The 24,039-nt window shown below is 33.4% G+C and overlaps 2 protein-coding genes across 3 annotated transcripts in view; one reads left to right on the top strand and one right to left on the bottom strand.

The window, feature by feature from the left end:
* The window catches only part of LOC118201132 (nose resistant to fluoxetine protein 6-like), a 105,546-nt gene that overhangs the window by 20,327 nt on the left and 61,180 nt on the right, over positions 1–24,039 (bottom strand). For both annotated transcript variants that reach the window (XM_035373168.2, XM_085824129.1), the window contains one exon: positions 10,379–10,458. In XM_035373168.2, the coding sequence (XP_035229059.2) occupies positions 10,379–10,458 (80 nt within the window). The remainder of the gene's footprint in view (positions 1–10,378; positions 10,459–24,039) is intronic.
* LOC146995489 (THAP domain-containing protein 1-like) lies at positions 13,701–23,121 on the top strand. Its single transcript, XM_085824130.1, has 2 exons — positions 13,701–13,960; positions 21,396–23,121. The coding sequence occupies exons 1-2, from the start codon at positions 13,715–13,717 to the stop codon at positions 21,522–21,524; spliced, it is 375 nt and encodes a 124-aa protein (XP_085680256.1). The 5' UTR covers positions 13,701–13,714; the 3' UTR covers positions 21,525–23,121.

Below are 24,039 nucleotides of genomic sequence, written 5' to 3'. Positions count from 1 at the left end.
AATAAAAAAAAATCATATAAAATCTATTAACATTTTATCACTTTTGGAAATTAAATAAAACAAAAGTGTTAAAAAAGGAATCTGAAAGGTTTAAGACTTTAACGGTCGCCCAAAAGTGTTTGTTAAGGTTTTTTACGCTCTCGGTCTACCAATGCATTCTCTTCTGATAACCCTTATTCTTTTTTGTTTTGTTTTTAAGCTTTATTATTAAACATGGTTTTCATTGCACTTGCGCCACATGCTGTTCGACAATAAAATCACATTTTTTTTTTAAAATCTGCATAGCAGCATATGTTTACAGCTCCCGACGAAGGGCTTGCTAAGTGTTGTCATGCATTTTTCTACTTTCTGTCAGTCTTTTCTCCGTTCATCATGTCAATATTCAGTTTTAGTAAAATGGCTAGCATTTTTTTTTTCTTTTTCTTATTAACTTTTTATCTATTAACTTCATGTATTAAAATTTTATTTAATAACTAGCATAGTCTTCGCACTCACGCTATATAAAATTCAATTCAACACCAAAATTACAAAATATTTATAGACAGCATATCTTTAGAATTCCCGATATTGTGTTAGAGGTTGCCGTACTAATTTTATATTTGCTATATTATTTCTTTAAAAATTTGACCAGGCTACTGCCTAAAGCAGTTATTTAAAAAGAAAATGTATATTATGTTTTTAATGAGTGCAGCTGGTGTAATTTCATAAAAATGTTAAAAGCTTTTAATTACACATCTCAATATTTTAATACATATTTATTTAAATCAATCACATTATAAAATAAAAAAAATATTCTCGAGAACTGTGTATATTGCTTTTAAATAGCTTACACTATTTCTCAGTAATCTTCCATATTACATTCGAAATTATACCACTCGGCAGCGAAGATAAAAGTATTTAAATTCCGGCCGCAACAAAGCAATGCTTTCATAGCGCCGAGTGTTTTAACTAAAAGATAAGTATCTTGCATTTTTCCGAATGCTAACCAGAATGAAAAATTTTCCGCATGCAGGAAAAAATGTTTTAATTTGAACTGTAGTGTTGCAACTACGCTGTTTTAAATCATCTAGTTTGATAATGAAAAGCACATTAAAGTTTTGCAAAATGTGAAATAAATAATAAACCAACTTGGCCAACTTTATTGGGTGGCCGACTACGTTATTCAAAATTTGACGGCTGGAGGTGTAGCCGTTTTCCACAATGCAAGAAACATAACATACACACATGAAGATTCGTCATTATTTAATTTCTTTAAAAATAACACAGGGCGGTGATATTTGATGGCAACAATTTAAAAGTGATAAGCCGTTTATAGTGAAGTAACTCAAAATTTCATTTCGAGACTAATAGCCCCTTCTGGGCTAAAAATATGTTTTGATATTATCAGTTTTTAATTAAAACTCATGAAGTAAATAAACTAAAATGAAAGGAAAATATCATATACTTCAAAGGGAACGAAAGTTTAAATAATTTTCATGTCACTTTGTAAAGATAATGACTTAGAATTTTGACAATACATTTAGATTGTTACGTTTTATTTAGGATTCCATGCTTGTATTATTTATGATATAAAATAGAAGATAAATGCATAATTATTTAATCTATTGTTTCCATCAAATTATAGGATAAAATGTTGTTTCCTGTTAGTTTAACTATTTTATAATTTTTTTTAATTAAAGCTTATATTGTAAAACCCTTTTAATATTTATTTTGTACTTTTTGGTGTCATTGACATGTTATAAATCATATTAATTTAAAAAAATGAATAATAATACCTTTCTTCTGCCTTCTTGGGGAATTTATAGTATATCGTGTCAGTGTGGTTTAAGATATATTGGCCAAACAAAAAGAGCGTTGAAGTTTCGTATCAAGGAACATGAATCTTATGTCAGAAAAGGCGAAGTTAGCAAGTCTTCAATAGCGTATCATAGTTGGACATTTAACCATAATTTTTACTTTGGGTCTGCAAAAATTATCCAAAAGGCTTCTTCCATAGGTGAATTGGATTTTCTTGAGGCTTTTCACATTCACAAAGATTTAGCAGGTTTAATTAATGATTTGAAGTCCAATCCAGTCCTTCCTAATGCCTTTAAAATTCTACTATCTTAATTCAGTTATTTTTGCCGATAGATGGCGATACCTCCTCGCGTTTGGTACTACCAGGGGGTATAAAAATCCGTTTAGTGGTTGCTTTCCATTATTTGAAGTAAAGATTTTGAGCGTGAAGTTGCATTTGCCCCTCGCTCCCTATTTTAACTTCGCTAATTTTTCTTGTCCTTTATGCTTGATCAGATAGCCTGGCTCAGTAAAAGTAGGCGGCCAGTGCAACTCTGATTAAAATTCCATTTATAACCACGTGCATTGCTGATAAGGACCACGTGTTTCTGAGACTCCTTCTCCTTTATTTTCTTCTTTCTAGGTATTTCTTTCTCCTGATGAGGAGGGACCTTTAGCTGCCCTCGAAATCGATTGAGTGTTTCATTATACCTACGCTAAATACAAGGTTGTTTTTACGATTTTGATTGTCACATTAGCGTGTTTCTCTTCTAGTTCTAGTTTACTTCTGCCTATTTTGTTATTATATTTGCAGCTTTACGTTAAAGTGTGTTATTTCTAATTTTACATTCATATTTAGATATATTATCATCGATAAAACATTTATGTTCTTGATCTGAGAATATTTTCACAGTGAACTTCTGGTCATTTTTCTTTAAAGCGTAATTATTATTGTTTCTTTCGGAGTCACCTTTGTGTTACCTATCCTATCCTTAAAATCCACATTTTTGGACGTTAGCATTTTAAAGTCCCATAAAAGAATGTAATATGGCATTTACAAAGAAATTAAGAAAATCAGATTTTAAAATGATATACCGAGAAAAATGCATATGAACATATGAAATCTAAAAATTAAACATTTCTGTTTTTTACAATATTTTCATTTCGTATGATATATTTGCTTGCAAATAGAAATTCTAAGTTCCAATCAGTCTTTAAATCATGTTTCTTCTGAAACTAATAAAATGAAATGAACAGCAAATGCAAAACTCTATCTATAAAAAGGGAAAAAAGAGAATTTATGAAATGGTAGAATATTTTAGTATCAAACTGAATTGCTTTGAAAGTAATTCTTTCTAGCAAACAAAGGGAAATAAACAAGTAACATCGATACTAGAGAAACTATAGACGTATCAACATCATCACAAATTAAGAGAATTACGAGACGCAGAAGAAGAAGCAAAACTTCGCCTGTGATTTAACATTTGTGTAGCATTTTTAATGTAGAACATCATTTAAGTAGTATTTTTTTAATTCTTGTTTTAAAAAACGGCAAAGAGTTTGTTTTATAATTTGTGAAAATATCAAAATAGGTATACATTTAGATGTTGAAATTGTAAAATAATGAAAGTCAAATCGTCAGAAAATAAAAGCGGGATTTTCGAAAATTAGCCACAAAATGAAAACCTATATTAAGAATTTCACATAAATTTCATTTAAAGGATTTTATTTCTGCCCTTTTCGAGGATGGAAAAGGTAAAATTAAGAAAAACTTTTATTGTTAGCACTGAATTGTGTAGATTACAGGAAAACATTCAAGAGCTATCTACTTAATGAGAGGAATGTCTTCGTTCATGTCTTTCGAATGAAAACTTGCTCGTATTCAGATTAAAAATGGATGAAAACCATAAAGGCTTCCGTGCAGCTGACCTGTTAGCCGAGATGTGAACCCGAGTGGTACTTGTGTTCATTAAGTTCAAACATAACGTGTTTTACTGATACCGTTGAAACAGATATTATCGTATACGGGTGCCATCCAGACGAAATAGTGGCTAGTGACGTTTACTGCCGTATCGTTAGGCTCGGTTTTGAACCCGGGAGAAAACAAAGATATTTGTAAGTATATACACTCATGTCCATAAATTAAGGATAATGCAAAATCAGGCAAACGAAGTGTTAGAAGCAAAACAAATTTGACTTATTTGTAAAGCTTATTTATTAAACAAAAGGTAAAGAGCAAAAAAAAGATGCTATATGTTTGATATTATTAAAAAAATTAGCGATTTTTCTCCCTGGAGCAAATTACAAAAAACACCTATTTACAAAAAACCAATATTACATGGTTGGTATTATTGTTGATACATTGTATGTCTCCCAGACGATGCAATACAGTCCGCACAACACCTAGGCATTCTGAGTATCAAATTATCGATCTGATCTTGGGGGATATAACACCACTCAAAAAGCAATGCTCTCCGAAGTTCCGGTAGACATGTAGAAGGAGGTTGAGGGGCTGCAACTCGTCAGCCAAGCATGTCCCACACGTGCTCGACTGGATTCAGGTCCGGTGAGAATGCTGGCCAGTCCATACGGGTGATATCCTCCGATTGAAGGCATTCGATTACGATGTTTGCACGGTGAGGACGGGTGTTGTCATCTATAAACAGAAATTGTGCGCCCATGGCGCCCCGAAACAAACGTACATGTTGTTCCAGAATGACATCCCGATAGATTTGGCTTGTCATGGTTCCAATTCGAACATGCAGGTCAGTTCTGGAACCCAGAATAATTCCACCCCAAACGAGCACTCCTGCACCACCGTAACGGTATCGTTCAATGATGTTTTCTTGGTGGTAACGGGTACCTGGAGCTCTCCATACGAAAGTCCGGCGAGAATCAGACTGCAAGCTAAACCTTGACTAGTCGGAAAACATCACACAAGCCCACTGTTGCGATGTCCACAATGCATGCTCTCTACTCCAGGCTAACTGCAGGCGACAGTGAGTTGCAGTAAGTGGAACGCATCTGACAGGTCTACGAGCATATAGACCAATCTGCCCTAAGCGTCTGTACACGGTCTGCCTTGAAATCGTCGTACCAGTGGCTGAAGAGAGCTGACGAGACAGGTCTGAAGCTGTGTTCCGCCTGTTTCTTTTGGCAGTAACTGCCAAATACCGGTCCTCATTCGGCGTTGTTACTCTGGGGCGACCTATGCTGTAACGTCTACTCACATTACCATCATCTTGGAATCGTTGCCAAAGCCTGGAAATTGCACTCTGGGCAATTCCAAGTTCGTCTGATACTTCCAGTTGGGTGCGCCCACATTCCAGACGGCCGATAATTCTACCACGTAAAAAATCATTCAAATGCGTCCTTTGTGTCATAACTATTCGGTTATTGCACTAAAATGCTTATAAAGCGCCTGCGAACAATTTTATTTCTTTGCCTGTATTCCTTATATATCACTCTCTTACACTCTCGTCATTGTGACGTACCATCGGTGTCATCTGGTTATTTCCTAAAATTTGCGTATGATTCATGAAGATGTGTGTAGTGATTTTACGGTGATATATTTATTTTAGAGTTCGATTTTCGCGTTACTCTGAATTATCCTTAATTTATGGACATGAGTGTAGTATCTGTGTGGCAAGAGGATACTCAAAATACACGGGAAGCGGGAATCCTCTCGAGAAGTTATTGGTAGAGGAACAGGGTTAGAAGACCCTAGGACTGCTTTTCGGGTTATTCTACCTCGTAATTAAAAACTGAGGCTGACGCTTAGCAGTTAGCAAGACCCTGAGATGCCTAATATGCCTACGTGGATGATTATGTTCCCAACTTTCCTCATCCTGTACCTATTACGTACAGGTACATTGATGTCTCCGTCATAGAATCGTATTCAAAATTAGGTAAAAATACCATAATCTATTCTTCCATACCATTCGAGAGAGAGAAAATAGGCTACAAATGTAGAATGTCATGCGTACAGTATATCATTGTGTTGTTGCGACTTATTTCACTTATATGTCGGTACCATCAGAACAAGCCCGTGAAATTCATCGTGGCAAGGAATGCAAGATTGTTCCTGTCGCTGGACAGACCCTAAGCACTATACAGTTGACTTTGCTGAGTTCCGCCCCCCCCCAATCTGATGTGATGGTACCCCGGAGGACGGGTGCTAGGGTCTCTCATCACCTCTTCTCTTACCAACGATCTCTCGAGAGGACTTTCGGCTTGCAGCATATTTAGAATGCTCCCTTGCCACACAGATGATGTACCTTTACAAATATCCATGCTTTCTCCGCTATACGAACCCGGGCCTTTCGGTACGGTAGTCAGAGTTTCTAACCACTATCCCGGTTGGGCGGCGCATATCATTGTTCTTATATATGAGGTCGGTAAATCTTAACGCGCATATATCAATGCTTTCTTGCGCACTATCATTATGTATTTTGTAAATGCGACATTCTTCAATTAAAATTTGTGAAATAGAAGCTAGTCCCCTAGTAAAGCCTACAATAGAAGATGCGATTATTACTCCAAAAGTCAATAAGCAATCTACAAAAATACTTTATGTGTACATATGAGATAAAATTCGAAAAGCCTAAATATGAAAAATGAAGTATAAAAATGATCACAATAATTTCAATTAAAATAACACGTTGAATAACTATTATTGGAGAAGTTCTTGTTAAAATAACAAGAATCAGTAAAATATTCATTAATTTGCAGGACTAATTTCGAAAATTTAAATATAGAGTCTTCGTTTTTCAGCTGCAGAAGTGCAAATGATGAAAGACAATGCAGTGATAAAATAATATAACATAGAATAATGCGATAAGAATGAGAAGTCAAGCTACAGACACCTACTATTGATGAAAAATAAAATCAACTATGAAATATTTTCCCTAAAAGATGAGGATAAAGACGGATAGCGAATTCGGGTCGTTAACTAGAAACAGAAGAGTGTTATGAATGTGAAACGCCTCTAGAAAATCCAATTCGCCAAAGGATGAGGTTTCTTAAATAATTTGAGCTGAAGAGTATGGAAAACGGAAATTTCTGACCAATAGTGTCGGAAATTCGAAATAGAATTCGAAATGCAGTGGAAAGCAAATAGATGACGGTGTACAGTAAAGTGTAGTACTAAAGTCGAATATGTTGCGTGTGATCCAGATATCGAGAAACTAAATAGAACTGGACATCTCAGATTCTTAATTGAAATGAATTGTAGAATGAATGAAATTCGTTATTGAAAGAAACTATATACTTTCAGTCATCTTTACTACCTCCAAAGAAGATCAAGGGTATCTTCAACGTAGTGGAACCACACAAAGAAAATTTTAAATTTCTGATTCATAATAATACATATACATATCAGCAAGGATAGGACTAAAACGAGCTCCCATGGCTAATCCCTCAGTTTGTTTGTAATACTTATTTTCAAAAACAAACTGTGTTTCTTTAACAGAGAAATGACTAAGAGAAATTAAATCATTAGTTTCGATACAGGAGAAATAAAATTCTTGAAGTCTTGTTTCTAGGCATTTAAGTGAACCTTCCACTGGAATATTGGTGAATAATGATTTCACATCAAAAGAAAGTATTCTAAATTTACTAGGGAAAATACTTATATTTTTTATATAGTATTAAATTCCTGATGACGAAAATTTTATTAACTGGCAAAGCCAAAAATCTAAAAACTAAATTTTTAGCTACACGTATGCGTGAAATTTAACAGTATATAATTTCTAATGACAAATTAACAAATGGGAAATCAACAGTAAACCTTTGAATCTTAATCTAAAAAAGACAGAAGAAGCTACATTGCGCGAAATTTATTCTAACTATGATATCAAAAGCTGACAAATGTGCCCAGAAAGTCGCCATCGATAAAAAACATACCTATGGGCACTAACCGTTTAAACAAAGGCTCATGTAATCTGATCCCTAAAGACCTTTTACCTTCGCACCTCTCAAAAATAAAATGTGCGATAAATCCTCACAGTTCCTACTAAGCCACGTAAAAAAAATCACATCTACATTGGCGATACCTTTAGTCTCTTTTACGGTAATAAATATGATTGAAAATAAAGTTCTTTGAATAAACAGTTCTATTCACTCTGCCATTCATTTTACTTTTAAATTTGTGACGTCCAGTTCGATTTGTTTCTCGATGGATCACATGCAACATATTCAACCTCAGTACTACTGTTTACAGTAAACTATCATCTATTTGCTTTGCACTATACTTCGAATTTCATCATTCGGCTAATCACAAGTTAGGCTTTATTTTAGTCCCTCATTTTCTGTGCACTTCAGATTTCCTCCTCTAAATCAGCTCTGAATCCAGATCTAAATTTCTTAAATGCAGTTGCGATTGACAGAGGCTTTTTAATTAACATTATTGACGAAGTGGTTAAAAAATTCTTATGTCAACACTCAAAAAGAACACTTTCATTTTGGGTGATTATTAGAATTAAGGTAGCATTCCATTCTTTCCATCGATTAGATATAAAATTGCGCGTATTTTACAGACATTTAATTTTCAGGTCGTTTTCTCTTCTGTCAATAAAATTGGAAGTTCCATGCCTAAAAAGCCCATTTCAATATGAACTACTAGGGTACATACAATATTCTTGCTAGTGTTGTTTAAATATATCGGAAACCAAAATAGCCTTAAAATTTCGCTCTAGGAAGCATGAAGGATATGTTAGAGAAACAGAAACACTTAAATACTCTGTCCGACACTGTTGGTCAGAGAGTACAGTTTTCATTTTTCGGCAGCCAAAATTATTCAGAATTATTCCGAAAATTGTTCTTCAGCGAGTTAGATTTCCAAAGGTATTTCACATTCAGTTCATTTCTAGTTTACGATCTCAATTCCAGTCACCCTCAACTTTTAAAGAAATTATTTATTTATTTCAGGAATTAGTTGGTTTAAGTTTTCATGAATGGAGGGCGCTACTAGCTTAACTTCCTTTCTGTCGTTCTTATCTCCTTAGCTTAGCTTAGCTTGTCACTTTTCTCTTTTTCGGCATTTGCACTCTGTAGGTAAAGTGTTTAAACCTTCAAACTTAGTGTTGCAGATTTATGAATATTACGCTGACTGTTGTTGCTTTAACTCCTGCAGTCATCGTAATAATGTTAATTCTACGGTAAATTTAAATGGGTATTGTTTTCTTGATTTTACTGTTTATGTACTCTCTCAGAATGTTTGACACGGAACAATTAATTCTAAAGATTTCAAACAATTATCCACATTTAATTACGTGCAGTACTTATGCCTATATACGCTGAATTTGTTTCAGCTCATCTCAGCTTAAATACAAAAATGCACACTCTTTTCGTGAACCTCGTTAGAATACTTATACAGATATTTCAAAATATGAGATCCATTCTGTCCGCTTGAAAGAGTATTTCTGTACTCTGTAAAACTTGCGATATATCACTCTATGGTTAAAAAAAGAAAGATTCTGGTGTTAAGTTCAGTTACGAATTCGATATATTATATATTTTTTTTAATTTATTTTTTACGGCTCCGCCATTAGGCACTACACGAAGAGAGAAGGATGCTCCTTGGAGTTCTTTTAAGGGATACTGCCTTGTATCCAGTTTACAGATGGAGAAAACCATGAAAATGCCCACGCAGCCTATTCGCTGGGATTCGAGCCCTGGAATGAACTCTCAGTGTTTGGCATCTTTCACTGCTCCGCCGCTGGTGGCCCTCGATTATTATTGAACTTCCATTCTTCATTGTTGCATATATCATATTACTCAAGATGATACTATGCCCTTAGCATTCCATGTCCTCATGTCCAAATGTTTGTGATTTTTGTTTATACTCCTAGGAATTTATTATTACTATGTACCGATCGCTCTAGTGAAGCATTTGTCATATTCTCTTAAATGTATTCTTGAAGTACAGTTTTCCATGATTGTTAGACAGATTTAACGCACGCATTGAACGGAACTGACAACTTTTTTCGTCGATTTCTGCGATATAAAATACACAAAATGCCTCACAGCGAATTTTTGTCCTTTTTTTATGTCATCTGGCGCACATAATGCTCATCGTTTTATATTTCATGTTACGTGCCGCCCAAACTGTATAGTGGTCAGGGAAGCCTAATGCAGTGCTGAAGAGCTCGGGTTCGAATTCCGCAGAAGACATGGTTGTAACTGTCCGTCCCTTCATAGGAGGCAACGGTGCCGCCTATTAGATGCCTCCACAATAAAAAGGACACCATTCTGGCCTTAGGAGTGGTCAGTGCTGGATAGCTAAATGCCCACCAGTGGAAAAAAAGAAGAAAAACGTTTCATGTTACCTCGCATAGCAAGATTTAATCCTTCTTGCCACCTGGTATAGACAAATTTTCGCTTTTATTTTTCATGTTGCTTAACATCAAACCTTCATAATAAATCTTTCACGTTATCTTGCTGAAGAAGCTTTCATCTTTTATCATTCCTGTCAACTGGTAAAGCAAGCTTTCACGCTTGATAACATATATATGAGATACAATTTTCTACTGCAGGAGAAAACAACCTTGTAAGCGAGCAAGAATATTATCTTTTCAAAAAAATAGTAAGTTATTTTACTTACTTCAGAAGCACTGGAATAGTGATTAGAGAAACTAAATAGAGTTGCATATCAGTTGCCATGTACCAAAAGTGACCCATACACTGGAAAGAAATAAAATAAGTTTAAGATTTCAGCATAAATGAATACTAATCCATTTCAGAGTAAAACATCAATATATTAAAATATTTTTGAAAACGCAAAAATCTTGGTCATTTCACCAACGGGAACTAAAACATAAATAAATAAGAAAAATTCATCACGTTCTGTTAATCAAACAATAACAGTCACACAAATAAGCATTAATTTTACGATGAAACAGAAGTTGCTGCGTTCTTAGAATTCTTTTGATGATACATTATGTAATATAAATATGGGCAATTTAAATCAACAAACTGGCGTATCAGAGTGCGGGTTAAATCAAATGACGCTTTACTCATTATTAAGACATTTTTAAGAAAAGGTGGTGATTAGGAACTTCATGGAGCATTTAATTCAAACATTAACTGATAGATTACGATATACTATAATGTAATAATGTGAGAATTAAAATGTTATAAAAGAGAATGTGTAATTAAGAACTCACAATTGATTACTAGACTGTTTGGTTAGGCTGATTATTGGATTACGGTGAAGCATACGAGGAATATCTGCCTAAGGGGCAAGCATGCCTTCATTAAAGAATTTTAAGAGAATTGAATCACATTACACGAAGGTAAAAAAGCTACCTTATTTACCATTATTTGTATGTATATTGGGAATTAAATATATTACTGGGGGTGAACATATAAAAATTACTGTGAGTGAAAATTACTGTGAGAAATATTACTGTGAGTGAAAATTACTGTGAGAAATATTACTGTGAGTGGAAATATAAGGACATATAAAAAATTATATGATTATGTGTTTATATGTGTACGATAATTAAGTTCGTAGACATATAAACACATAAGTTATAACTTGTTTTACTGAATCAAACCTTGGATTAAGTGTTTGCGGCCGTACTTGATTGTTAAATTCTTCATTGGAAAACAAGATATAAAATATTGCATTTATCAATGATAAAATGTTAATTTTCACTTTTCACCTACTATTCGTAGAAAAGGTTTTAAGAACTGGGACAAATAATACTTCGTATTTGCTAATCGCATATCGAGAAATTCCTAGCTCACTGAATGAAGCGTCTTCTTTCAAATTACTTTAAGGAAGAGAACATAGAGGTTCATTGAGAGTATTAAATTTGATTTGTTTGAGAGAAATCTCTTTACCAATAAATATTGGCAAAAGTGAGTACCAAGATTTCTCATTTCCAATAAATGTTGTAGATTACCTTCAAGAGTTGAAAATAAATTCAAAAGAGGCTAGAAAGTAGCATCAATAATCGCAGAAGGGAAAAAAATATGCTGAATATCTTAACAGTGGCATTTTATTCAAAGAGCTTTTAAACTGGTGATCAAGTATATTTACTAATTTTTGATTCAAATACGAAATTATGCGAAAAATCGACTGGATCAGGCGAAACAATTTCTCGTTTTAATCCTATTCGTAAAACGTAAAACTTTTAAACGGAAAAATAAGGCATTCGCATGTACATAAAATCAGAAAATTCCACCCAACAATCCAAATAATTTCTTTAATTTTCGAAAATTAAACAGAATTGAGAGTAATCTACCCAACATCTATACCAATTCTAAGGTAAAAACTTACTTTAGAGAAAACTGACTTAAATCATTCAGATTTATAATTTAACTATGAAATACTGTTTCCTAATAAAGTAGATGAGGTTGGAGAGCCAAAAATTAGATTGATAGAAAAAGAAAGGAAGAAACATTACATTTAGAAAATCCTCGAGTCTGTTAAACCTGAAGTTGAAAAACAAACTGACGAACTGATAAATCAAGGTCTTATAAAGGAGATTGATGCAGATTGATGCCTACCCTGTAGCTTGGATAAGAGAAAGAAAGATAATTGAATTTGTATTGATTTAGAGCTCTTAATTAAAGCAGTTGATTTACAAATGGCAAATACCATCAAACTCTTGTATTGTATAGGAAAACCCAACATCATAACTACCACAGCTTTTATTAAAAGGTTATTGGGCTATATCATTGGAAAATCAAGCTGGGATTTGACATCATTTAAGATATGCATCTTGCTCAATACTGTTTTAAAGATATGCCTTTTCAGTTAAAAATGCTACGGCGACATTCCAACATGTAACGAATAGAGAATTATCAGATCACATAGAATTTTCGGTTGATCTTTACATTATGGTAACTTGGCGATTTTTTGGCGAAAATTTGGCGACCAACTCTCCTACAGCAACCCTCTATTTTTTCCCCCCGCCGCCATTTTGTCTTCACGAAGTAAAGACATGTTTCTTTTCTTTTTATCTCCTGAACACTTCTTCCAACAATCTACTAGCCGAATTACACTTATGCTAGAAATTTTATCAAACAAAACTGCTTAATCATGACAAATATTCACTGCAAAATTAGGAAAAACTGCACAATACCATCCTCCTTACGCATTTTTCAAAATAACACATACACATAAACCATGTACACGCCCAAGGTCCGTACAGTGAAAAGGTTCGCGCATTCGGAAACTGAGGCATAGAGCGCATGCGTCAAGTCTCAACGTATGACGTCACAGGGCGACCAGACGAGGCCTACGTGATATACGAGTCTAAGGGAAACGCCAAGTCATTGCTTTCGAATGCTGAACTCCTGTGAAGTCCTCTGTTTCCTGTCAGTGAGAATATTTTCTTCAAGGTTAGTAAAATTTCAGTACTTTTGTTTTATTTTAATGTTACGTAATATTCACTTCTGTTTTATGCTATAAAATATTTTATCTTCAGTACTAATTGTAAAATAACAAGCTTAAGTTCAAAGCTTGTTTATAGACGAATTTTGTATATCTATTTGTGCCAAAACAGCTTAAATTACAGGATAAAGATTACAAAAATGTGTATATATATATGAAATTACAAAATTTAAAAAAAAAAAAATATAAACATGTCTAGTATTTCCGCGCATTAAGTTGTTAAAAAATTATCAGTAAAGACATAAAGTAAGAAATTTACTTTTCACAAAGACCAAAAGGTGAAATTCGTAATTAATAAATTTCAAATAATTCTTTAAATGCAAAAAAGAATTTTAAAAAGTTTATAAAAAAGTATATAAAAAATGTTTTTAAAAAATGTTTAAAAAGTTACATATATACATATTAATGTAATGTAACATAGTTTTCTATATCAAAAGGTTAAAATATTTACTGAATATTTTTATATTATATTATGGAATGCTTACAGTGCAGAAAAACGATTCTGAGATTCTTTCTTTTGTTCAATTTTACTAGATGCCTGGAATGCGATGTGCCGTTGCTCTTTGCAACAACAGTTTAGAAAAAACTAAAAATTTATCTGAGCGCATAGTTTATCACAAATTTCCAAGTGATCCTACATTAAGAAGGAAGTGGATAAATCTTTGCCGTCGAGAAGATAAATGGAATGCAAACTCTTCTAGGATATGTTCTGCCCATTTTACTGCAGACTCCTATAAGAGAGATTTACAAGCAGAGTTACTGGGCTTGCCACATAAAAAGGTAATTAATTTGTGTTTCTGTTTAGTCCTTTCATGCATAACTTCGTTATTCTTCTGTAAATTGCATACGGAAATGTATTTATTTATGCATTAATTTAGATTCAGCTTTTATCTTTATTATTTGGTTAGAGACCAAAATTTCGTTCTTTCAAATTTTTAATTTCATTTGAATCAAAAATAATTATTTTCAATTATTGTTTTTAAAGACACACTCAGAAGTTGTAATTTAAAATACTAAAATAACTGAAAATTATTTAGCCAATAAAGAAGTGAATTGTAGAGGTTATTTTTTATAACATAACTGAAGTCCATATTTTAATAAATTTTTCCTCTTAGAGAGCTGTACGGTTTAAGAATCCTGAGCCGTATTTTAACTGAAATAAATAGATATAATTTCCTGAAATATAATAAAGGTTAAAATAAGGAGCTGAATCTATTTATTAATTAATTCTTAATTTATGTCACAAATGCACTAATAGCTATTTTATTTTGACTTCAGATACTGGAGAAAACGGCTGTTCCGTCGGTATTTATATGGTCAAAAGATCCTCTTAACGAAGAACGTGATTCACGACAAAGACGCCGTTTAAGTCACCATCTTGCCCTTGATTTGCTAGAAAAAGCTCCCTCTCGAAATGACGTTGGAACATTCGTACAAAATGACGGCGGTGAAGCTCTGGAACAGACGGTTTTAGAAAACGTTTCCTACCTGGATGTACTGAAAGAAAACATAGAGCGAGAAAATGAAATTAACAATTTACAGAAAATGTTAAAATCCGCCAATGATACAATTTGCTTCCTGAGGAAACAATTAGTGCGTTTGAAAAAGGAAGTGTCACAGTTGAGAAGAGAGAAATTTAAAAATGACATTAAATATAAAAAACTTTCCAGTGCTGTAAAAAGAACTTTTACTAAATCACAGGAAAAGTTACTAACTCATCAGAAAAAGAAAGTGAGATGGGATGACGAAACATTGTCAATTGCTTTCACATTACGCTATTTAAGAAGAAAGGCATATCTTTATCTTAAGAAACATCTAAATTATCCTCTTTCACATTTAGCTACTCTTAGACGTTGGGCATCATTATTTCAACTGCGGCAAGGTACTTTAGACGATGCTTTAAAAATGATGAAAATAGTTAGAGAAGGTAAGGAAGATTTTCAATGTCTCGTAGTTTTATCGTTTGATGAAATGAAAATTAAAACTACATATGAATATGATAAAAAACACGACCAAATTATTGGCTCGTATTCGCAAATGCAAATTATATTAGCGCGAGGGCTTTTTGATAACTGGAAGCAACCAATCTTCGTAGACTTCGATAGAAGGATGACAGATGCCATTCTTTTTGACGTGATTTCAAAATTACATCAAATTGGATGTAAAGTTGTGGCTGTAGTGAATGATATGAGTGGATCTAACCGCGCACTGTGGAAAACATTGCAAATAAACGAAAATAAATCATGGTGTATGCATCCGATTACAAATGAAAATATTTATTTTTTTTGCAGATGCGCCGCATTTTCTGAAGCTTATTCGCAATTGGCTTTTAGATACCGGTTTTGTCTTAAGCGATAACTCAATTATAAGTAAAATTCCACTTTTGGAATTACTTAAAATTAATGCTGGTGAATATAAAGTTTGCTGTAAACTGACAGAAACTCACATATTATGTGAAAAATCTCAGCGACAAAATGTACGTCTAGCATCACAGTTGTTTTCAGAATCAACTGCAGCTGCGTTAGAGAGATACAAGCCTGGGTCGGATCCTAAATTATGTTGTGATTTAGCACATTTTATCAAAGAAGTAAATAACTGGTTTCATATTTTCAATAGTTATATTCCGGAAATTTTTGGATTTCCGTGTAAAAGTGCTTACGGGAAGTATATAACAACTCAGGATGCAGCAATAGGTAATTTTTGCAAAACTGTGAAGAACATGAGGTGCACTGGAAAAAAGTCATTGCAGGTATTTCAAAAAGGTGTTATAATTTCTAGCACATCGTTAAAAAGTCTCTTGCATTATGTCAGAGAAAAATATAACCGATCATACATTCTAACGCATCGTTTAAATCAAGACGCTCTCGAAAATACATTTTCGCAATTAAGGAGCAGAGGAGGACTAGATGATCATCCTACTCCTCTTAGTGCTTTATATCGTTTACGTACGGTGATACTAGGCAAGAATGGTTTTATTGGAGCCCGCGGAATCACAAATACGGAAGGCAGATTAGAAGATGATTATCTAATTTCTAAGGTTTTGCGGCATGCTGGTGTAAAAGTTGTTGTCGGAAATGATGACAAAATGTCATTTTCATATTCAGAAAACAGTGATACTGAAAAATATATCGATTGCCCATCTGAAAAATCCGAACTAAAATTGGATATGAGTATCACAGAAAAGGATGGTTTAAGTTATATTGCACGGTGGATAGCAAAAAACATCATATCGAGTACCCTAATCTTGGGGACTTTACGTATAAACTGAAAGAAGATCCAAATTGTATTTTGTCGTGATACAACATCTGTCTCATGGAGGACTAATTCAACCCTCTGAAGAATGGAAAACGCAGGTCCATAAAATGGAAGAACAATTTTTAATTTTCAACGGTTCCACTTTAAGAAAGGGAGAAAATATTATAAAGGACTTTGTCAAAACCCTTAAACAGCAGTTTTCCGACACAGATGAAAACTTACTTAAGTTCTTTGCTAGAATTCGAACTTTCATACGATTAAGGACTTTAAATCAAAAATTAGTTAATAAAAAATATTCGAAAGCACAAAAAAGAAGACTAAATTCAGTCGACGAAATCTGTGACATAACGCGAAAAAGAAAAAATAAATTGAAGAAAATAATTTCGTAATATCAAAAAATTAATTCCTTAACTGAATATAAATCGAGCTATCTTTTGTTTTGTTATCTTAGGTGCGCTATTTTTTTAGCCTAACCATTGTAAGGAATACTTAAAATTTTTCTTCAAGCAAAGCTTAGCTGCGGAAAAAATGGTGTATCCAGCATATCTGTTGAAAGAAATATTTTTTATTAAACAGAACTGATCCAAATTACGTAACTAGGCTAAATTTTAGATGCAAATACCTGGTTACTTTTGGAAAGAAAAAGATATTTTGTATTACGTATTATCTGATATATTTTTTTTAAACATTCATCTCATAATATTTGTATATATTATATATATATATATATATATAAATGCATATATCTTAGTGTAAAATATTATATGTATATATATAATACATCTTCATAATGTAAAGTAAATAAATAAAAATATTTTTGATTCTGAAAAAGCGAATTGTGACATAAAAAAATCTGCAACTACAAAAATCTATTTTGTTTTTTTACAATAGCATTTGCGAATTCATGTGCCAGTTCCTTATTCAGTATGATATTTGAATTAACTTTGATTATGTTTAGAATTTAATAAATATAGCCACTAAACTTATGCAATTTACAGCACATAATTTGGGTTCTGAACTTAATTTGCCCTCGGTTTAAATTATTCAAAGTTTATTTTTATAAGATATCTTTATATACTGTCTTAAAAATTATACGCTCAAGTATAAAATATGTCAAAGAAATAAGGGTATGTACAATGCAAATTTATTTTTCAGGTTAGTGTTCATTCATTGATTTGCGTATTTATTCGGTACGTTTAGTTTTAAATATATATTTCAAAAGTCGTATGTATGTCGATAAAAAATGTTTATTAAATATTTATACATGTTAAATTATGATTTAGTTAATATCCTTCTTTAACATTTTAATGTAAACACCTAGCAAATAAGAACAGTCAAATAAGCGCAAATTCGTTTCAAGCGCCTACCGTAGTTTCTACCCTCGTAGTATGAGAGAAAGCAACAGAGGTCTCCCTGTGACGTCACGATGTGGTTGACCATTCAACGCGTTTTTCTTCTTATGCGCAAACCTTTTCACTGTACGGACCTTGGTACACGCCGACTTATTTTTACTTAAAAAAACATCCCAGAATTGCACAAAAATGGCATTGCGCACACTCTTCACTATATCCATGTACACTGCTTTTTTCTCATAAATTACAAAAATTTCACAAAAATACATGACAATTTTCTCAATCTTTAAACTCGGTAAAAAGAACATATATGAAATTACCTGATCGAGAAAAAGTATTTACCCTTTACAAATATGAACATTTCCACATATAAAATAAATAAAATATCCAAAAACTTTTACCTCTAAATCATCTATTACATTATACACGTCACCAACGAATTCATACCGCAAGCATTACAAATACTTAATATCAAATATTTAAATTATTTCCATGCACGTTTATTTCAACTTAAACATATACCAAATTCCTACAAACATAAAATTCACAAAATAACTATCTTTTCATTAAAATATAATTAAATTCAAAAACACTACTTAAAATATAAATGAGCACATACATTAAATTAATAAAAATTACCTTACAATCCTAATTACTTTAAACTAAATCATTGCTAATAACAATTTTCCCAATAATACCAAATTCCTTTCCACCTTACATTTACAACAATGCATAAAAATAATATCCTCAAATAATTAAAAATACTAACTTACCTAATCTTCTTCAGAATCTTGATTACGTGGCGGATACACTTTTCTTCCTTCTGTTTCAGAATCTTTAAAAGCATACTTATCTTTCAAAGCAAGATACCAGGTAAAATAAATAACATAATAAAACATCTTTATTTCTCTCTCGCACAACCTTAAAAAACATTTATTACTATCCTTTTCAATAGCACTAAATACCCATTTCGAATTCACTTTAGTTACGGCCATGGGATCCAAAAATTCACAAACACTATTTTACACAACACAGAATAAAGCCAAATACAAAATTGCCAGATTTTTTTCCGATTAAAGAACAGTAATTCGTCCATTAATATCACATGACATATCCCATGATCTCTCATTTCCCTCACCCAAAATAATGCGTAATCAGAACTGAATACTACTCACATTCTTAACAAAGTCTAACTAACCTAATCTTCTTCCGAATCTTCCTTACATGGTGGATACACTTTTATTATGGATTCAATAAAATTACTGAACGATTTTTTTTCCGAATTTGATAGAATTTGATAAAAAAAAAATTTTCTTTATCACATCTACAATTCACTTTAGACAGCGCCATACAATCCCAAAATTATTCAACCCTACTTCACACAACACACAATGAAGCTTAATACAAAATAATATACATCCACAGATACTTGTCCAAATTCCCCCCTTTTCCGATTAAAGAACCGTAATTCGTCCATTAATATCACATGACATATCCCATGATTTCTCATTTCCCCCACACAAAATAATGCGTAATCGGAACTGAGTACTGCTCACATTATTACCAAAGTCCCAGGTAGTAACCTTTATCGCCTCCAAAATGTCGCCAAACTACCAGTTACCATATTGTAAAGATCAACCGAATTTTCTTGTCCTTATATTGACGATACAGCGGTATTTTCAGATGACTAACACACACATTTATTTCATCTAGACATCATATTTTTAAAACTGAAAGAAAAATGTTTCCCTATTGAATTAAAAATTGCCCTATTGCAAATCCACAAATAAAATTCCTATGTGACAAAATTAGATCAGGGAACCAGGAATCTGACTCAAAATCTATCCAAAATTTCGATACTGCAAAAACTATGTATCACCTCGAAAGTCTTCTGGAGCTCATGTAATTGCTACCGATATTATTGCAAATTATATAATTGCAACCTATAAAGAAATAGAGAAGTCCTGAGCAATTAGCATGGACAAAGATCTAAATTAAGGTATTTGTTGGCAAACGCACAATTTGCATCCGCCACGGCTGGACAACTACTTGTGATCATTAATTGGTGTCGATGCATGTTTATGTCAAAGAAAAAAGGAAATTCCTTTTCCTATAAGCTATGTGAGCCATCAGTTAGCAATGCAATAACAGGGTTGGCCTACATTTGAGGAATTAAAAGAGTTCGAGAATTGAATATTTGGCCCTAAGGTCGAATAAATATCCCTTTAACATTTATTAGAAGGAATACTCCACAATCGTCGAAGCTTCTGAGATGGTCTTTAATTTTGTAAAAATATGATGTTTTCATATCGCATTTTCCAGGGTCGATGTTTTCCAGTGTGGTTGCTTTGTCTAGAATGGTTCCTGATTAAAATATTTCGTAAATGACTGTCCCTGATTTAGATAGTTTTTGCTAAAGGCTGTTCCAAATTAAAAACCGTCATTATAAATTATTCCTGAATATTTTCTCTCACTGAATTAAATTTTTTGTTCATTTCAGTTTTTTGCTAAATATATTGATAGCTAAATATATTTACAGTTTTTTTATATAAATGACGAAGATTTAAGATTTTGTATACTAAGCTAATTCATTTAACAGATTTAGAAATTTGATTAATTCTCTTGATTCTGTTAATCTGAGTTAATCGACCCTCTGACTGCTAAATTTGTGGACCAAAATCGCTTCCAAAATTGCGTTTTTTTTTTCATATTTTAAAAGCTATATATATTGGTGAAATGAAAAATGAACTTTTTGTTTCTAGAAAATATTTTTTATATAGATTTTCATCATGAGAAACTAAGTTGCCAAAAAAACCAATTTCAGATATTATCACAAAAAAAAAATTTTTTTAAATAAATGTCAGTCGAATTACAGTTAATTTCTATTTATTGCATATATAAAAAAGTAAAATGTAGAAAATTTAAGAAAATATAAACCGATGAGGGAAAAATACCTTAGAAATGCAGTTTAGTAAGACAGAGTTCAAAACAGGGTTCAAGGCAAAGTCCAACTTCACAGTCTTTGCACCAGATTCAATAAATCTAATTAATAATCAATCTAATCAATAAATTTAATTAATACTTAAATAATTTAATTAAACATTCAAGATAATCCCTGAACGTTTTCTAGCAGCCATTTCTGTAAGAAAAAGCCTCAAAAGTGAAGTTTGAGCGCTATTACCACATGCCGTTTTCAAATGCCGCAATTTAGTGGCCTACTAATGATATCTGTTGGCCAAATCGTAAACTAAACGCCTAATACTGAATATAATTTATTTCAATGGTTAAACGGCGAAAAACGGGATGCGCTCCTGAATAAAGGAAGAAAAACATATGCCCGCGGAAATCGCGGGATGAGCAAATTTTGCTACATTTGAGTTGCCTGTGGAAATCTCGGGATGATCAGTCAAAGGGTTAATAATATTTTAAATGTAATACTTTCTTTTACATATTTTAATTTGAATTTTTCATATAATATGATATAAATTAATATATTTTTAAAGGCAAGAATTGTATGTTTAAATAACTGGTAAAACTCATTTGTTGAATTATGCATCATTCGCTAGGAGTAAATAAGTTTTTTCACACCTGTCGCTTATGAATTTCAGATTTGGATTAATTGCTGTATAAACCCAATCTTGAGAGGAGGATGCAGAAACAGGAGAGAGAGAGAGACTAAAGTATTTTGCTTTAGTGCAACACCTGTTTTTCTGCGTAAAATTTGTTGTCGTGCGTAAGTTGTCTGTGCTAGATTTTTGTGTCGTGAAATAAAGTTTGTGTGTCTAAATGAGAAAACTACACTGACTATCAATAAGTATTTGGACACCTATGCAAATGGCGATATCTGCGGTCCTAAGGTACGTCACGAACTCCGCCGGTATATATCGTGTAGGAAACAGCATGGGCTTTAGTCGCATGCAAGATGCCTCGCAGTTCGGAGCTCTCTGATTTCGAGAAAGGTAAATTTATCGGGTATCACAAATGCGGACGATCCTTAAGCGACATATCTAGCTATCTGAAGTACCCAAAATCGACAGTGGCCTATGTGATTAAGAAGTGGAAGGTGAGCGGTGATTGTCGGAATGTGCCCTGAGTCGGCAGACCAAAGAAACTGGGAGATAGAGACCGACAAGTGCTGTCCAGAGAAATTCGGAAGAACCGCAACCAACCGATGGCCCTCTTCCGCAAGGAGTTTCAACAGGCATCCGGGAGTATTGTTTCAATGAATACCCTCCGTAAGGAAGCACATTTGCTTGGTTTTCATGGTCGTGCTGCTGCCCATAAGCCTTTGATCACAAAGTCCAACCGCGCTGCTCGGTTAATGTGGTGCAAAGCACATCTAAATTGGACCGTAGATCAGTGAAAACGGGTTTTTTGGAGTGACGAATCAAGGTTCACCCTTTACCGTTCGGATGGCAGGTTTTGGGTCTGGCGTCTTCCTGGAGAACGTCTCCTGCCAGAATGCATTGTGCCAACAGTCAAGTTCGCCGGAGGTGGAATTATGGTCTGGGGTGTTTCTCCTGGTATGGACTGGGAGCCTTGGTCCCCATTCATGGTAAGCTCAACTCCGATGGCTATTGCACTATTTTGGATGACAATGTGCTTCCTACGTAGTGGCAGTTTTACGGGTTGAACCCCTGTTACTTTCAGGACGACAATGCCAGTTGTCATGTTTCGACGTTAACCAAGGCTTGGTATGGTGCCAATGGAGTTCATCGAATGGACTGACCTGCCCAGAGTCGAGACCTGAACCTTATCGAGAACCTCTGGTACAAGTTGTATCGCCGAATTCAGGGGTGCACTACCCGTGCAATATCGGTGAAGGAACTTCTATTTCTTCTCCAAGCCGAGTGGAAGAAAATACCACTAGCTGTGACACAGCGACTTGTGGATATTATGCCCCGGAGGGTCCACGCTGTAATTACCTCTCGTGGAGGCTCTACCAACTATTGATTTTGAATAAAGTTAGTTTTTCTTTTCTATCACAGGTGTCCAGATACTTATTGGTAGTCAGTGTATTAATTAGAGTATACAAGAAGGGTACCAACTGCGGCGATCCTACAAACGTATAGAATATTTATTATATAATGAACTTAATATTGTATAATTTCTGCACATTATTTTACCTGTTTCAAGTTATTTTCCAGATATTATTATTTTATCTATTTGTATCTCTATTTTATATGACCTATTCAAATGAATTAAAAACTATGTTTTTTTTTTTTTTTTTTTTTATTATTATTATTATTATTAGCCAGTACGGCACTGATTTCTCGAAATATTGTAATCTAGTGCTTCATTTAATTGCAACAGATTTTTCTTTTTCAATTCCTCAGTAACCATTCGATTACTTGTATTATTGTAATAATAAACTTCGTTTAGTTGCAGCTATTGTTTTACTTAAATTGAGACGGTAAAGAAAATTTGCTAATTACTTCCTTGTACGAAGTAAAGGATGTATTGTAATCACGAAACATTCCGGGTATCATAATTCAACGGAAATATCCATTTTGACCACTATCGAATGCTATTTGGCGATGTTTTTGCGTGACATCTCTAGTCAGGGACAGAGTAAAGGACTCTTTTCCCCCAAATGAGTTATAAAACTGATTTAAAATGGATTCAAATGAGATTTTTTTTAGTTGATAACATTAATTTGTTCACCTCCCTTTTTGGTTGCAAACGGCCGCAACAAAAGTTTACATATATATATGTATATATTCACTTTGTTACTCGGCTCTGAAAATTGAGTTTTTTTATTCTTATATGTTGGTAAATTGCGCATTTTTTTGCTACTGGTGGGCCGCTTATCAACAATTTGAAAATTGTTTTAAGTGATTGAATTATGTTGTTCTTATCTTCCAGTTAAGGTTTTTATACCTTTAGTTAACGTGCATGAAATAATTGTAGAGTTATCAACAATTTGGTGTGTACTGGTGTATTTAATTATGGCAAAGCACACTAGGGCTATCTGCCTAAGGGAAGGGATGCCTTCATGGAAGACTTTCTAAGGAAAACTGGCTCGTATACACGTTACACATGGGGAAAATCACGAAAACACCCACGCAGCCAGCCCGTTCGCGGGATTCGAACCTCGGACTGAACTACCAGTGGTCAGCGACTTTACCGCTCGGCCGCTGGTGGGCCGCTTATCAACAATTTGAAAATTGTTTAAGTGCTGCTAAGCCTAATTTTTCCATCCATAGCAGTTATATTTGTTTTTATCAGAAACTTAGCAAAATAATGAATTAA

This window comes from Stegodyphus dumicola, chromosome 9, assembly GCF_044657685.1.
Source record: "Stegodyphus dumicola isolate Sdum_Otavi_A_Nest chromosome 9, ASM4465768v1".
NCBI classification, from domain to species: Eukaryota; Metazoa; Arthropoda; class Arachnida; order Araneae; family Eresidae; genus Stegodyphus; species Stegodyphus dumicola.
This window is presented reverse-complemented; position numbering and strand designations above follow the sequence as displayed.